We start from the raw sequence: 15,951 nt of genomic DNA on the forward strand, positions 1-15,951 counted from the left end.
ATGCTTTACCACTAAGCCACCGTACAACTAGACACTTCCATGTGCAAATAACTAAGAGTTTGTTCACTATAGTGTGAAAAGTAAATTGTGAACCAAATTATTATTAGAAGATTTATCAATAATTTAATATTCCAATGTATTTTCTTTCAGTCAGTATATAACAATTTTTATTTTTTATTTTTTTGGATTACGGAGGGGTCCCAGTCACTTTGTTACATGTGTTGCACTGCCTGTAAGTTGTGATGGGTGTTGACCATGACTCATTATAAAAAGCGGACTACCTTTTTTCTCTTTCCAAAACTCAGTGAGAGGTCAAGAGTGCACCTTGTGCTGTGTCTGGATGAGCTCATACAGGCCTCACACCCACTGCTGACTTCCTGCATTATTTCTAAAGCTTCCTGACTGTTTGCATCATCTTCTCCTATTGGCCATTCCCATTATTCTCCCTCTCTCTAGATTTTCTTATTGGATTTTTTTTTTTACTGTATTAGAGAAACATACTGTAATGCAATGTTTTTATGATTGTGTTTAAATAATCTTAAATTGCCATTGTACATAAAATTATAGCATATGGTTCACATTTACTGTTGTTTATTGTTTTTTTCACAAAAAAATCCAGTCATTTCAATAGGAATATATGCGATAGGGATTTTGTGTGAGCTGACAATTTTGCAATAGGTTCAGTCTGTCATGCAAATTTGCTGCACTGACCAATAGAAAGCTGCTTAGATCTAGAAAATACCTTTTTTCACCAAAACTTTTGCTATCATATCTGCACATTTATATGTAAATACATTGCATTGTTATTTATAAATACCAATTTGAGACATGAAAGTCTTCTGTGCAGTTGATTGGCTTTCTTTCTTTCTATATATGCTTGCCTTTATTTTCAGGTCCAACTACATGGAGCTCAGTCTGCATGCTATATCTGAAGCCCTCCTCCTCCCCTGCACCACCTGTCTAAATCCATTACCGCGTTCCCTTTTGTCTTGCAGCAGCATGTTTTACTATAAAACACTCTTGAGGTTTAACAGAGCAATCTGAATAATAATAAGAAGAAGAAGAAGAAATGAGAATGTATTACAGTTAGAACAATTAAAAATAATGTCTTATATTAGTCTTAATTTTGTCCTGTGCAAAAAAGTATATCTTATGGTTTTGGGTTGAAATACGACATTGAAATATGGGGCATATTTTTGGGGGGATTCACATATTTGCAATCACTCCAAAATCTATGACATGCATCTTTACTCAAACCTCGGCTAGAATCATGAAACTTGTGTGAGGTCATCACTTCACAGCGATGGCCAGCAATGTTTCTGTTCCCAGCCAGAGTTCAGCTGAACCCACCCTTCAGTTCCCATGACAACACAGATTGATTGCTTCCTGTTCAGTTAAACAGATGTCAAATCTCAACGGCTGTAAGGACTTCTGCAGCATTCATATTCTGTCTTTTCTACCGCAATTATGATACGACAACATGGAGATTCATCTCTTGAGGTGCTCTCAGACTTGTTTCTAAGGCAACACTCATTAAGGCAAAATGTGTGACTTTGTTGAAAGCAAAACATTGCATACATTTACCTCACAATTATCTTGCTAAATGTAGAAGAAAATATTTTTATTATATATATATATATATATATATATATATATATATATATATATATATATATATATATATACACACACATACACACACACACACACACACACACACACGCTACTAAACAGCAACTTATTTTATTGCAGCTAGCTTCCAAGGATTTCCAGCATTTCTTGTTTTAATTTAGTTTATTTTTATGTTTTTAAATAAGTCAAACTAAAAACTTAAATAAAATTAATAAAAACTACGCTACTGTTCAAATTTTGGAATAAATACAGTATGCATTTTTTTTATGTTTTTTTAAAATTGGTCTCTTATTTAGTCTTATTTATTTTAATCCAAATATAGTAAAACTTTAATATTGTGAAATATGATTACAATTCAAAATAAGTTTTCTTTGTAAATATTGTAAAACATTTTATTCCTGTAATCAAAGCTAAATTTTCATTACTCCTGTCTTCAGTGTCACGAGTTCTTCAGAAATTATACTGATTTGCTGCTCAGAAAAAACATAAAACAACCAACCCAGCAAACAAAAACCCTCTTATTGTTATCAATGTCCTTTCGTATTTCAATCATTAAAATAATATAATAATAAAAACTTTCATGGTAACTGCAATAACACTCAGGAATAAAGACTTTCTGAAATACTGTGAATTCCATGCTGACTGACTCAAAACGGAGGAAGAAATTCAGTAGCTCGTGATATGTTAAGAGGTCTTAGTTTAGTAATAGCAGCCAGTCTTATCTGTAACCTTGATGCAGTGTTTATTTTTATGTCTCTCTTTCCTCCAGTGCAAGAGGAGCGACTTTACACTTTCTTTTCACCATATTAGGAGCTCACATCACACAGTGCGTGTGCAGATGTGTCGGGGAGGTGCTTTATGAGTGAGTTAGTATCATGTCAACACCACATTTTTCCTGGAAGGCCTGGTAGTTTAAAGCTTTACTTTAGTCTCAGAGGCTGAGACGTCTTCTGTAATGATAAGTTTTTAGGAGAAGTCTGTCCTCGCAAGAGATGCACTGCTGTTCAGACCAGGCTATAGTTAAAACCACCAGAGCTACAACCAAAACCATTTACTGTAAGCCTCTAGTTTTTTTTTTTTTTTTGAAGCAGGCAGACATAACCTCATGCTTTGTGTTTTAAGTGTGATACAGCAATGTATCCATTAGGCTGATTTGTTTAAGACATTATTTGCATATTTTTTAATTATAGCTATCTGTTGATAATGCTGTTTTGTCTGCTGACAGTCATACTTGTACAAATGTAGTCTAAAAATACATTCTCACTCACAATCCTCTTTTTTAGACTACAAAATGATCATTAAGACATTATTATTATTATTATTATTATTATTATTATTCCTCTTCTTATTATTATTATTTAGTTTTAAACCATTGCTTCTGGTTAAAATATGAAATAAATAAATAAATAAATAAATAAATAAATAGCTTCTGGTCTGAATCAGGAGAGAGATCTGCACAGTGAAAAGTGAAAACGGTCCAAAACAGCTCTAAACCAAAATGTGGGTGGATTTTGATGTAAGAGGAAAACAGGGAAAGGACCTTTTTTTTTTTACTGGAGCAAGAGTTATTATGGATTGTGGACTCCTATTTTGGCCAGAAGTGACAGTTTAAAAGTAAAAACGTCTTAATGATGCATTTGTTTCTTATAAACATGCAGCTTTTGCTTCTCAAGATGATAACTGATGGACTGGAATGGTGTGTATTACTTGTGGATTATTGTGATGTTTTTATCAGCTGTTTGGACTCTCATTCTGATGGCACCCATTCATCTTGGATGGCCTGAGGATAAGCACATTTTTAGCAATTTTGGATGTTTCTTTAAAATTAAACTATACAGAAAGTTGAAGATTTGATTCTGCTTTATCAGCTCTGGAAAATATGTCTCGAGTGCCCATTTATTTTGGAGAATCTCAGGGTACAGAAATAGCCAGCAGACACTCCCTCAGTCTCCATAGCTCTGCCAAAAAGGTTTCATTCCTTTTGCTGTCCTGACAGAGAGATTTCTGTGTCTACCCTGCCCCATCACCCTCACCCAGCAGCCCAGGAAATATCACCTGCCACCCACATCCACACAATGATCTGAACAGTCGCCCTGTCCATTTAACTCAGTTACCCTTCCAATGACAGATGGGGGCTCACAGCTCAAAGAGGTTTGCTGTTTTAAGTGAGCCTAAGTGAGAGTAAATGCAAATTCCTTTGTTCAATGACCCATCTTGAGGCCTTTTTCAGATCTAGCCTTGTTCTAACATCCACTGTCAAATCCCCCCCGTCTATTTTGCCTTACCTCTGTGGTCAAATGTGATGTAAATAATTTTAGATATGATACCATACTTTGGGATAAATTAAACATCCCAAACAAGCATTCTAAGACAACATCCTGTGGAGAGAGGAAACCCACCCCTAGAGACTTAATAAAATCTAAACAATGAGTTGGATATTGAATGGATGACTTCATGGAAGTGTAAATTAGCAATAAACAATGTTATTCAGAACATCCACTCGTTACTGTCAAACAGAGAGTAAAAGCATCATCCACTTCAATCACAAACTAACAGATTGTGTAATCACTTTTGAGGAACAAAAGGTACCACATAACTTATGTAATATGAGATTTCAAAATCCAAACATCTTCCAAATACTCCCACGCAGCTCACTTGAATAAACTGAATAACAATTGATTCCATCAAAACCAGAAAACCAGTTAGCCCTCCAAACAGCATTTCAAACCCTTGAGATAACCGATCTCTTAAACTTGCTCTTGCTGGTTTCATCAAACATTCAGAGGCCTTGAGACATTCAACTTCAGCCTTTTAGCAGAAATCAAAAGACCCTCCACGCCTGCTCTAACAATAATAAAACAACAACAACAGCAACAACACACATACTAATACACTAAACCTTAATTAAGCAAACTTAGTTCCAAAAACACCAATGCGTTTCAGTTTTGTTTATGATTGGATTCAGTTAATTAAAATACACTGCAGGGATGGTTAGTATTACGTGTAGCACTTCTTGCACAACTTTTTATCATATTGTAAATCAAATTTCCAACGTGTTACACTTTTGCTAGTGATTCAATTAAAGCACATCATTCCTTGCATTATTTAGTCAGTTTTCTAGCACACAACATTATGTTTTTGATGCAGCAGTGCGTTTTGATTGGCAAAATATCCTGCTGCAGAGCAATCAACTGAAACGCGCATTGGTTTGGCAATGCATCTCATATGAGGAATGGCATCTGCAGAGGTTCATGGCTGCCAGATGAGCTTGAAGGGAGCAGCTTTGAAGTTCTCATACTTAAAGCAAAGCTGAGCAGAAATGCAGATCATTACTACAGTGTTTGGGACAGTGGTTGCTTAGTGGATGCTGTTGCATGAAATAAACATATAACCCCCATAATATCCCTTATTTTCTAAGATGAGATAGAAAGTGGAAAGACTTCACTAAATGTTGGGTTATTTTTCATCTGAAAAACATTACTGTACCTGTGAATGGTATCTTCTAGTGTCTTGACGTGAAGTTCATCTTGCTCGACCTGTTTCCTCAGACCTTCATCTCCCTCTTGTGGCACTGCTGGTGTCCCCTGCAGAAGCCATCTCTCCCTCATGGCTTTAGACTGTAAAACAGAAACATTTTCTACAGTTAGGTGATTGAACTAGTTCAGGGGTGGACAACTTTGGCCCTGGAGAGTCACAGTCCTGCAGAGTTTTGGTCCAACCTTGACAAAACACACCTGCCTGTAGCTTTCTAGTAACCTTTAGACATTGATTAGACTGTTCAGGTGTGTTTGATTAACTCTGCAGAACTGTGGCTCTCAGGACCGATGCTGACCACCCCTGAGCTAGATGATTTATGAGGTGTTTTTCGCACAAGTGTTTAGGATTGACAAAAGTCTTAGTACTGCAGGAGGTTTGAATTTCAAGTAATCATGTGCATAACACAGCTTGCAGGAGACAATCTGCTTGTCTGTTCTCATGACAGCTCTGAATAATGCCTGTAACCATAGTGGCAATAAAGCGCCGCAGAAACAAGTACTAAAACCCCGAAATTAGTTATCAGTTTAGATCTTGCAGTTCAATCATCAATCATCAAGCAAATAGATTTTTTGAATCATGTAAGAGCAGCAAACCATTGGTGTTTAAGCCTTTTAGCAGTGTAAACTGCAACATTCAGACCACAAAACTGGTGGCAAGAGCTCTTTGGAAGACAACCGTGTCTAAAACCTCTGGTATCTACAGCTCTTTGGGTTTGCAAAACATCACATGAAAAAAACAAAGTACTCACAAATTTTGGGTAAATTCAGTTACATACTGTAATACGGCTGTCGTTCCATATTACACTGTAAACTTTATTTAGTACTCCAAAGGACTCTGCTGCTGAGTGAATGTAGCCTAAACATACCAGCTGAATCTAAAAAAGGATTTTGTGCATACTTTAGTGAGCTCTTTATTGTACAAATTTTTGCTTACCACAGAAAAAAGGCATTCTTTGACATATAAGTTCAGAATATAAATGTAATGGGTTGCCAGATTCAAATGTAAACTTGAATACATTTATAACCCTTCCAACACGAACAGCTGTTAAATAAGTCACCAGCTGTGGTTGTGCCTGTGTGAGCTTACGCTATGTGAGCTATGAGGTCTCTCAAGACACCTTATGCCCAGTCATCACCCCCATGAAGATCAACCACAGGAACTCAGGACTGTTTCACAAGCTGCTGAAGGTATGCGGTCTTAGATTTCAAGATTACCCTCATGTTTGGCTTCAAGAGGCTCAGGCTGTTTTAAGAGTGCTGTTTTAAAAGCACTCGTTTTCAGATTATCTTAACTTGATGATTGCACTATAATCTTAAATAAAGTTTTATGTTTTATTGCATGTCTCTCTGGGATAATTGATTGTAATTGGCCAATTATGGCATTCTGCCATCAAATATACAGTGACCGCTAAACCGTATAATATTGTCTAACACACCAGTTCCATACATAGCTGTGTCAGTTTCATATCATTTGATTATGCATGCCCTGCAAGTCATTATTGCAAAATAAACCTCTTCTGGGAGTCACAAAACCTTATATTGAGTACCCTGTGGGATTATTTTACTGTAATGGTTTGTTGCCCCCCCCCCCCCCCCCCCCTTAATTTTACATTTATAATTAAAAAAAACTCACAAACCAAATAAGTCAGCTAAATTAAACCAGATTACATATATTGATTTAAAGCAAAAAACAAAAAACAAAAAAGATTGTGTACATAAAAGGAGAGAAACAAAATATCAGTGCAAAATAATGTCATAATCAAATGTAAAATGATAGAGAAACAATTTTACAATTTAAAGATGTTGATTTAGACAATGAATAGGATTTTTACTTCTGCAACCTGTCTGTTGTACTTTATTTAAAGGGGTCAAGAACTGAGAAATCAAATTTCCCTTGACCTTTTGGCATATAACAGGTCATTTTACCTGTGAATTTCAAAACTCAAAACTTTCTCCTTAGTTTATTGACCGGCTTTTATTGAAACCAACCTCAGAAAACAACTTGTTGTGGAATGTGCCACTTTATGACATAATAGTGTGGCTAAACACATCCTCTACAGGAGAAGATCAATGCCTGCTTCTACATCACTGCCTCTTTAGCTCCACCCAATGATATGCAACTGTAGTAGAACGAGAGGAAATACTAGCCCCTCGTGTCTGGTGTAAAATTACAAAAGAGCTCCAGATCGCATCAATGAAACAGTTTTTGTTTTCTTTGCTTCACTACAGATTCATTTTTAAAGAAGACAGAGAGACTGAAAGTAAAGGACAAAACAGCACTGATTCTGACTATATTGGATCCAACAGTAATATTGCACACACAAGTTTGAGTAAACATGCTGTTACCACTGTTGCATTGTCTGTTGATATATACTGAGTATTATAAGTTTTTAACCCAAATGACCCATGTTGTTTTCAAAGTACATCACATCAGCTTCCATTTGTTATTTTTATAAGCAAAATTGTCAGCCAATCAGAGCAGTGGGCATTTACTACTGAGTTTAGAATGTGCCCCACCTATAAAATACTGTTCTGAAGAAAGGCTCAAAAATAGGATAGAAAATACCCTATTACTTCTAAATTGTGTTTTTGTTTAATGTAAAACCACACTTATATTATAAATAAACCTCAGAGAACATAAAAAATAGTAAAAACATGCAGTTCATGACCCCTTTAAAAGTTCTTTTTTTTGTATCTGCACAACATACTTTTTTACTTTATGTCCACAATTTAACATTGCATTTTTTCTGTGCGTGTATATATATATATATATATATATATATATATATATATATATATATATATATATATATATATATATATATATATATATATATACACACTGTATATATGATATACAAATCCTTCTGTTGGCCCTAAAAAAATGCAGACATACAGACCAAAAGTTTGGACACACCTTCTCATTCAAAGAGTTTTCTTTATTTTCATGACTATGAAAATTGTAGATTCACACTGAAGGCATCAAAACTATGAATTAACACATGTGGAATTATATATGGAATTATATACATAACCAAAAAGTGTGAAACAACTGAAAATATGTCGTATTGTAGGTTCTTCAAAGTAGCCACCTTTTGCTTTGATTACTGCTTTGCACACTCTTGGCATTCTCTTGATGAGCTTCAAGAGGTAGTCACCTGAAATGTTCTTCCAACAGTCTTGAAGGAGTTCCCCGAGAGATGCTTAGCACTTGTTGGCCCTTTTGCCTTCTGTCTGCGGTCCAGCTCACCCCTAAACCATCTGGATTGGGTTCAGGTCCGGTGACTGTGGAGGCCAGGTCATCTGGCGCAGCACCCCATCACTCTCCTTCTTGCTCAAATAGCCCTTGATGCCTTCAGTGTGACTCTACAATTTTCATAGTCATGAAAATAAAGAAAACTCTTTGAATGAGAAGGTGTCCAAACTTTGGGTCTGTACTGTATATTACAGTCATTGCAGCTGTACTTTCCTATGAGAACTTGCTTCAGAAGCCGATTACACCCACTACTAAACAAACATCCTTCTTCCCAGATATGCTCCTCTTTTTCAGTCTAGTCTTCACTTTGAATTTAGCTCTTTGAAAAAAACAAACAAACACTTACTTCCTTTTCATTGCGACACAAATTTGTGCATACACTTAGCTATAGCTAATATCAGTGTAGCTGTAAGCTGTTGTGTATCACTGTTATCTTTTAGTCTCGCTATGGTCTTTGAGAATAAGTCTTTGAGATTTAGTCATTGAGAATAAGTGTTTCTTTTCCCTCACATCCTTCTCTCCTGTGGCCAAGACAAACTCTACAGTATTTCATGAATGACTTTAAACCAAAGACAGAGTAATTCACAGAGTAATTGTGGATAAATGAGGCAAACCCCTGGCTCTTGTGTTGACAGAATTGATTCAGACATGTTGCCCTGACACCGGACTCGCACAGAGGGAAAAAAGATTATCATCAGAACAATATTCAAAGACTACTTTCTAGTAACTTCCACACCCAAATTTGATTCCACCGCCCTACCTACTGTATAGGCATTGTATTATTTAGGTCCAACTAATATGTGTGCATCATCAGTGTAGATAGCAATGTTAGATGTTTGCTAGACAGTGATTCAGGAGTGAAGATTCTCTTTAGGATTTTGATTTATTCTACCACCAAAACACACACTGGTTGACATTTGCATTTGTCTGCTGCAGGAGATGCAATGAATCTAAACTGCTCACCAAAGGTAACCTATTCTAAGTCAAGAAGTTATGAGAAATGTGCTATACTACCCAGTGCAATAAAAAGATGCAAATGTTATGGCATTTCTGTATGTCAAGTTTTTTAAGCACACACAGATTCACATCAGAACCAATCTCTTGATGTCAAATGAACTCAAAAGCCCTCGCTGGTACACACCAAAACTCTTTTGTTTGCATTGATATGTAAACATAAAGAAACACATATTGAGAGCTGACATTTGAATAATCAGTTTGCTGTAATGGCGCATGGTCAAACTTTCAGATGTGACTTGAAGAGTTTTTATTTAACTTTTTTACCTTGAAATGTTGAAGTTGTAGAACAAGTTCATCGAGCTGTCTTCTTTTGTCCTCTATCTCGGCTTGTCTTTTCCGCTTTTCCTGAAAATATATTAGAATTTGTTTTTGTTAAACCACTGAGAATAACACATAAATTATTTTTAATGATAAATAAGTCATTTTGTGTGACAATAAGGACGAATAATTTAAGCTTGACAATTTGACTGGGTTTTGGCTTTGTTTTCCTATTGACATGCTCTTTGTGTAATGTGCAGTCACGGAATAGGGAATGTTAACAATGATTAACACTTCGAAATAGACTTTACTGAGAATGCTGGAGTTGAACAACACATCACACAAGACGATAAATGACAGGGCAGAACCAAATAGGGAGTATATACTGTATACAAATTGTAAATAAGGGAACTAAACAGGAACAACTGGACAAGGAATAAATAATCAGTAACCAAAGAAACTAAAGATAACTCCTACAGACATGACAGGAACTGAGATACACTGAACATAACTGTGACACTCTGCAGTCCTCATACATTATTTATAATTTTTTATCATTCTCTGTAGATCCCACCTTCCCGCTCGCCACAATTAGTCAATAATGCACAATACCTGCATGTTATTGGTCAAACTTTTTAGTTATTACCTTCAGGAGGTATGAAAACAATTGAAAAACAAAGTCAAAACCCAGATATTTTTAGGCAGTTTAGAAATACGGGACAGGGCATGTCTACGAAAAAGAGGACAAATGGTCACACAATCCTAGTAGTGCATGCAGTGAATAGCTAAATACTTAAGCAGCTGTATCACTTCTAACAACAACTGACTAAAAACAGAAAGTCATCCATGTTCAGTAGTGAGCAGGGCAGAAATAATTGGTTTAGGTTATTTTTATATATTATATTTATTATAAATATTCACATTTTCTTGAGAAAAATTTGACAGTTTGTATAAAAAATATGACCCACTGGAACAACACATTTAGAAATGTATGTCCACAACTTTGCAACACTGTATATAAACATATCACATCATACCCTAAACTCACCATGTTTTTGACAGCCCGTCTCTGCAGGTGATATAATTCTTATTCACTTTACATTACATGAGGGAAACTGAGCCATATATGTAAGTTACCAAAGTTCTTGAGTGTGTGTTCAAATATCTTGGCTTGCTCTGACACAGTTCACGAGTGCATTCCAGCGCTGAGTGCTGCTGCAGTCAGTATGTGCACTCCTGTGAGCTCCACAGAGGGAAAACTGATATGTTATCCAGATGTGAACAAATGTGCCTCTTAAAATGGACCCTTACATACTGTACATCAGTCCAGTGAATGTACAGTAATGTACAGAAATCCAGTGAATGATGCCACTGGATTTCACATGAAATCTTACTGATAATGGTTCCTTATGTCTTCTATTAAAAGCTGAGCACAGAGACTGAAACATAAACCCTGATTTTGACATGTGGAGAAAGAAAGAATAAGGGGGAAGATTTGATTACCTTCTACTCCAGAGAAACCAGTTAGGTTTTTCATTTAAAAAGCATATAAATCTTTACAAATCCTCTGATGAATAGTCAGACATGAAACTTCCAGCAAGAGAGCAGTCATTTATAAGTGCACAACGGAGAAACTTTGTATGAGAAATACTCTTTTAATATCAATTTATCAGTAAAGAAATTAAAATGGGGATTATAAAATTATTTGTAATATTTTGTAAGGTGAAATTTAGTTATCTCAAAAGCTTTGTATTAAATCCAGTATACTGGAAGTGATGCTGTAACATTAATGTTCCTCCCTCATCTACAGCACTGATTACTGTGTATAAATGTTTGTATATTAATGTGGTTTGACTAAGGAATTAATGAATACTGACATCCTGTTGATATAGCACATGAACAGCATACAGGAGAACACAGAACAAAACAACAACAACAACAATGCAGAAGCAGATAGATAGTTTTGGCATCAGATCTCATGCCCTTTGTGAACCGTCATGTAAACTGGAAGTGCTCACTAAGTCTCTGTTGAACTGCATTCATCCGGGCCAAAAAAAAGTCACCACAATAATCAGCAAAATATACACTTTGTAGGATGATTGTCATTCTGGCACCTGGAATATAAACTTTGGTATGTTGGAATAATCATTTTTAATTCCAAATGAAATTTTATCACCCAAGACTATAATAATAAGGCTTAACTGTAAAACAAACACACCTCTGGTTAAGCCAGATTATACACAGCCACCTGAATCTGATGGTTTTTTTTTGTTGTTGTCTTTTTAGCCTGGATAATGTGCTTTTATGAAGTGAACATGTCATAATAAACTTCAAATCTTATATTAAGACATACTGTTTTATTTTAGAAAATTATAACTTATGTTTAAACTAAAGTCCCTGTAGTATATGTATGTTTTCGTGCATAGCGTTTTTCCAGCAACCTTAATGTTACGGGTTTAATTTCCAGCTAGCACACAATAAAAAAATACCCCCCCACCCCATTAATGTGTTATAGATGTCTTTGGAATAAAGTGTTGGACAAATTAATATATAACAATATGGTAAAAATATCAAAAAAGAGAAATGTGGTTCTGAATAAAGGAAGAAACAATGAACTTCAGAACAGTCAGAAAAGCAGCTAATTTCACTATTCACTATTAACTAGTTTCTAAGCATGCATATTGCTAGCATACTGACTGTTTATTAGCACTTATAAAGCAGATTATAACGGTTCTGTCCTTCACAAATGCAGATGTTTGCATCACAGCAACGTCAACTCTGAATCTATGCAAGAAATTTCTCATATGACAGCAGGGCTGTAATTACACCGGCAGAGCGTTCGTCACTGGTTACATGCCCTACGGACTGGCATGACACTCCATGCCACTCTCATCTGGAGAGAAAGCCAAAGCCAGATCTATTTCACACCAAGTATGCGATGCATACCAGAGCTCAGAGTAACATACAGGAATAGGCCAGCAGCAAAATACGTTCCTCACCACGGAGCCGTAAGCTGTGAACAAAACATCTTGAAATATCACTCATGTGGAGTAATTTCCAGACAGACTATAGCATCTGTAAAGAATTGGGGATGAGAGTTAAGCATGACAATAGGTAATAAAAAATGTTCAGTTGTGTTAAGCCTGTTGGGCTGGTGAGACCAAAACAATGAAGATTTGTTTCCCAGCTCAAAAGGAAAACCTCTGCATGGCGGTACTGAAGCCACCCCCTCCATCTCTACTGATGCCATCAAACCACCGAAGGCCTCTCTTTGAGTTCATTTGATATTTTTTTTGCTAGAGACAAAACATAAGAGATTAAATGAGATCTAAAGTTTAACAGAAACAATTTGAAATCCACCGAGGATGTCAGTATAGTTGAGTTCAAGTTCAGAGGGTAAAATTTCATGGCAATGTACTCCTACACAGGCCACATTCCCCTCTGACAGCTTCCCACGTTATATGTGCAACAGGGCTTGATGCTTTTCCCCCAAGGACAACATAAAAAACGTCCATGGCACAGTGAGAAAATCCACATTATGTATACCTTGTATACATCTCCAACATCCTTGTGTAATTCTGTGTGAAATGTATGTTATATACTATATGTATTCGATCTGTCGATTCTGTAGTGTCTGTGTATATTATACTTATTGATTTTTAATTGTATGTGCATACTGTATATAAGTACATTATAAACTATTGTATTGGAACGTTCACTCCCTAAAAAATCCCACAATGCAGCGCAAAAACTAGGGAGCATTGGTGCTCATTATGCTCCCTTACCGGAAATTACATCACATTTCTGAAGCGCGGAACATAAACCTTACATGTCAACTTGATAAATAGGTAACACTTTAGAATAAGGTTCCATTAGTTAATGTTAGTTAACTACTTTCGTTAACATGAACTAAGCAAGAACAATCCTTCTACAGCATTTATAAGTCTTAGTTCATGTTAATTTCAACATTTACTAATGCATTATTTAAATCAAAAGTTGTGCTTGTTAACATTAGTTAATGCACTGTGAATTACCATGAACTAACAATGAATAACTGTATTTTCATTAACTAACATTAACGAAGATGAATAAATACAGTAATAAATGTATTATTCATTGTTTGTTCATGTTAATTAATACATTAACTAACATTAACTAATGGAACCTTATTCTAAAGTGTTACCGATAAATATAATGATACATGATAAAACATTTGAAAAGACAAATTCCAGCAGTGAAGTTCTACAATGTTGTCCGTTGATGTTGTATGTAGTATTCACCGCCCGAGAAACTTACCAGTGACCGAATTTGTGTGCATGATCTACTGATTCACGAGCTCAGGAGCTGACTGAGATGCACCCAAAGCCATTATTTAGTGTTGTTTTAACAGATTATTAATTGTAACTTGAAATTAAATAGGAAATTAACTGGTTAAATTCCCAAATATGATATTAAAACTTAACAGGATATTTGACACAGGACTAAAACTAAATTAAAATATAGCTTACAAGATTAACAGTATAGTTTGAACTTCAAAAGGTCCCATGGCACTTTGCCTTTGATTTGGCAAACAGACAGTACTGCCCTAAAAGTAATGGTTTACTTGTAGTTGTTTCTGCATATTAAGATGGGATAACAATAATGTATTTTAAGAGTAATTGATTTTAATTTTAAGTTAATGAATTTTAAGGGTAATATAATTAAGGTAATGATTTAATCTAGACAATACCACTTGAAATGAAAATGCAAACAGCAAGCTTCATGGTGGTCTGTGGTAAGACATTCAGTACTGTCATACTACTTAGTAATTTCCAGTGAAGTACACAAATATGCCGCAAGTATGCCAAATGGGATGAAGCCATGAACTAGGAGCCAATGACTCACAGCTGATGGACTTGACAAAACTTTCATTGAGGTCAAGAAACAGTCAATGTGACCAATGATCCGTGTAGTCACTGTTTGTGTCACTGCTGACTCCTACAGCTGGCTCCCCCAGTGCAAGCAATCCTAACATTTCTGATTGAAATGTTAGGTAAAAAAAAGAGTAACTAATAAATGGATCATTTTTGTATTTGCTCAGTTATTTTTCCTGTACACCAATAAATGAACTATATGCAATACCTCATGTATCTCAAATTTAAAATCCATTTATTCCATGCTTATTATAATACAAATACATTTACATATTTATAAAAAAATACCCTGGAATTGTACTTTCAGTATACTAAACTGGTATACTTAAAGTTTGCTAAATTTGAACAATTCTTTTTTTTTTACTTAATGCACTTTAATTGTGAGGAAGTAATGATGTGAATTATTCAAGAATTATTCAAAGGTGATTCAATCTGATGATTCATTGCAAATGCAGGCAGCATTGTGAAAGCTATCTTTTGTTTTCATTGTGTCTCTTATTTGCTAAAATATGTCTTAAAATCTTTTCTGATGATGGCTCTTTATCAAGAGTTAAATGCTTGTCCCAGAGGACAGACAAAAATAGACTGGACATAGCTTTCCCAGAAAGCACTTTGAGAAAGGAAGTTTTCAAGACGGTTTTGTGCTATTGATTTATTATGAAACTTATTTGAAGTGGTGTTTTTGCTCCCCATGTGCTCCGTGGCCCGGTTTCTCGTTGATTGAGTTAATTTGATTCCAGGTGTGTCTCTTTCCTCCCTTATTATCCTGTGTTTAAAAGCCCCAATCCATTCAGTTAGTGTTTGTCGGTTCTTAAATGTCATCCCAGAGTCCCTGTGTGTGTGGAAACCTTTGATTATTTAAATAAAATCCCAGTTGAAGTGTTCTCCTGTGTTTCCTCGTTCTTTCCTCCCCGAGTGACCGTGACAGAAGGACTGACCCGAAGACGAAAAGAATGACTGCAGCGGAGGACGTGCTGTGGGGTTTGTGGCAGTGTTGTCTGAGGTTGGAGCGATATGTGGAGGGTTTTCTTGAGCTCTCCAACCAGGTGAGCTGGCACGACGCCGCTCTTGGTGCATGCTTCCTGCTGTGACTAGACTGTGATTTTTCTGCAAGTGATTTCCCCCTAGTCGAGCTGATTAACCTCATCCTTTATTTAAATGGATCTGACTTAGAAGTCAAAGAAATAAAGGCACAGTCTAAGTCTTGTCCTCCTAGCTCCCGCTGTAATGGGCTGTGTCTCCCAGCTAACTCAATGCCGAGAACCCCCACATACTGCTCCTATGGCTCCTAACGCCACCCCATCCCCAAATTCCTCACTGTCCTTCGAAACTCCACAGT

General features: G+C 35.9%; 1 protein-coding gene across 4 annotated transcripts in view; it reads right to left on the reverse strand.

Annotated features, from left to right (window-relative positions):
* The window catches only part of palm2akap2 (PALM2 and AKAP2 fusion), an 86,593-nt gene that overhangs the window by 55,927 nt on the left and 14,715 nt on the right, over window positions 1–15,951 (reverse strand). For all 4 annotated transcript variants that reach the window (XM_026219290.1, XM_026219289.1, XM_026219288.1 and 1 more), the window contains exons 3-4: window positions 9,706–9,786; window positions 5,119–5,249 (exon numbers count right to left, since the gene is read on the reverse strand). In XM_026219290.1, the coding sequence (XP_026075075.1) occupies window positions 5,119–5,249; window positions 9,706–9,786 (212 nt within the window). The remainder of the gene's footprint in view (window positions 1–5,118; window positions 5,250–9,705; window positions 9,787–15,951) is intronic.

The sequence above is a fragment of the Carassius auratus genome, chromosome 35 (assembly GCF_003368295.1).
Source record: "Carassius auratus strain Wakin chromosome 35, ASM336829v1, whole genome shotgun sequence".
NCBI classification, from domain to species: domain Eukaryota; kingdom Metazoa; phylum Chordata; class Actinopteri; order Cypriniformes; family Cyprinidae; genus Carassius; species Carassius auratus.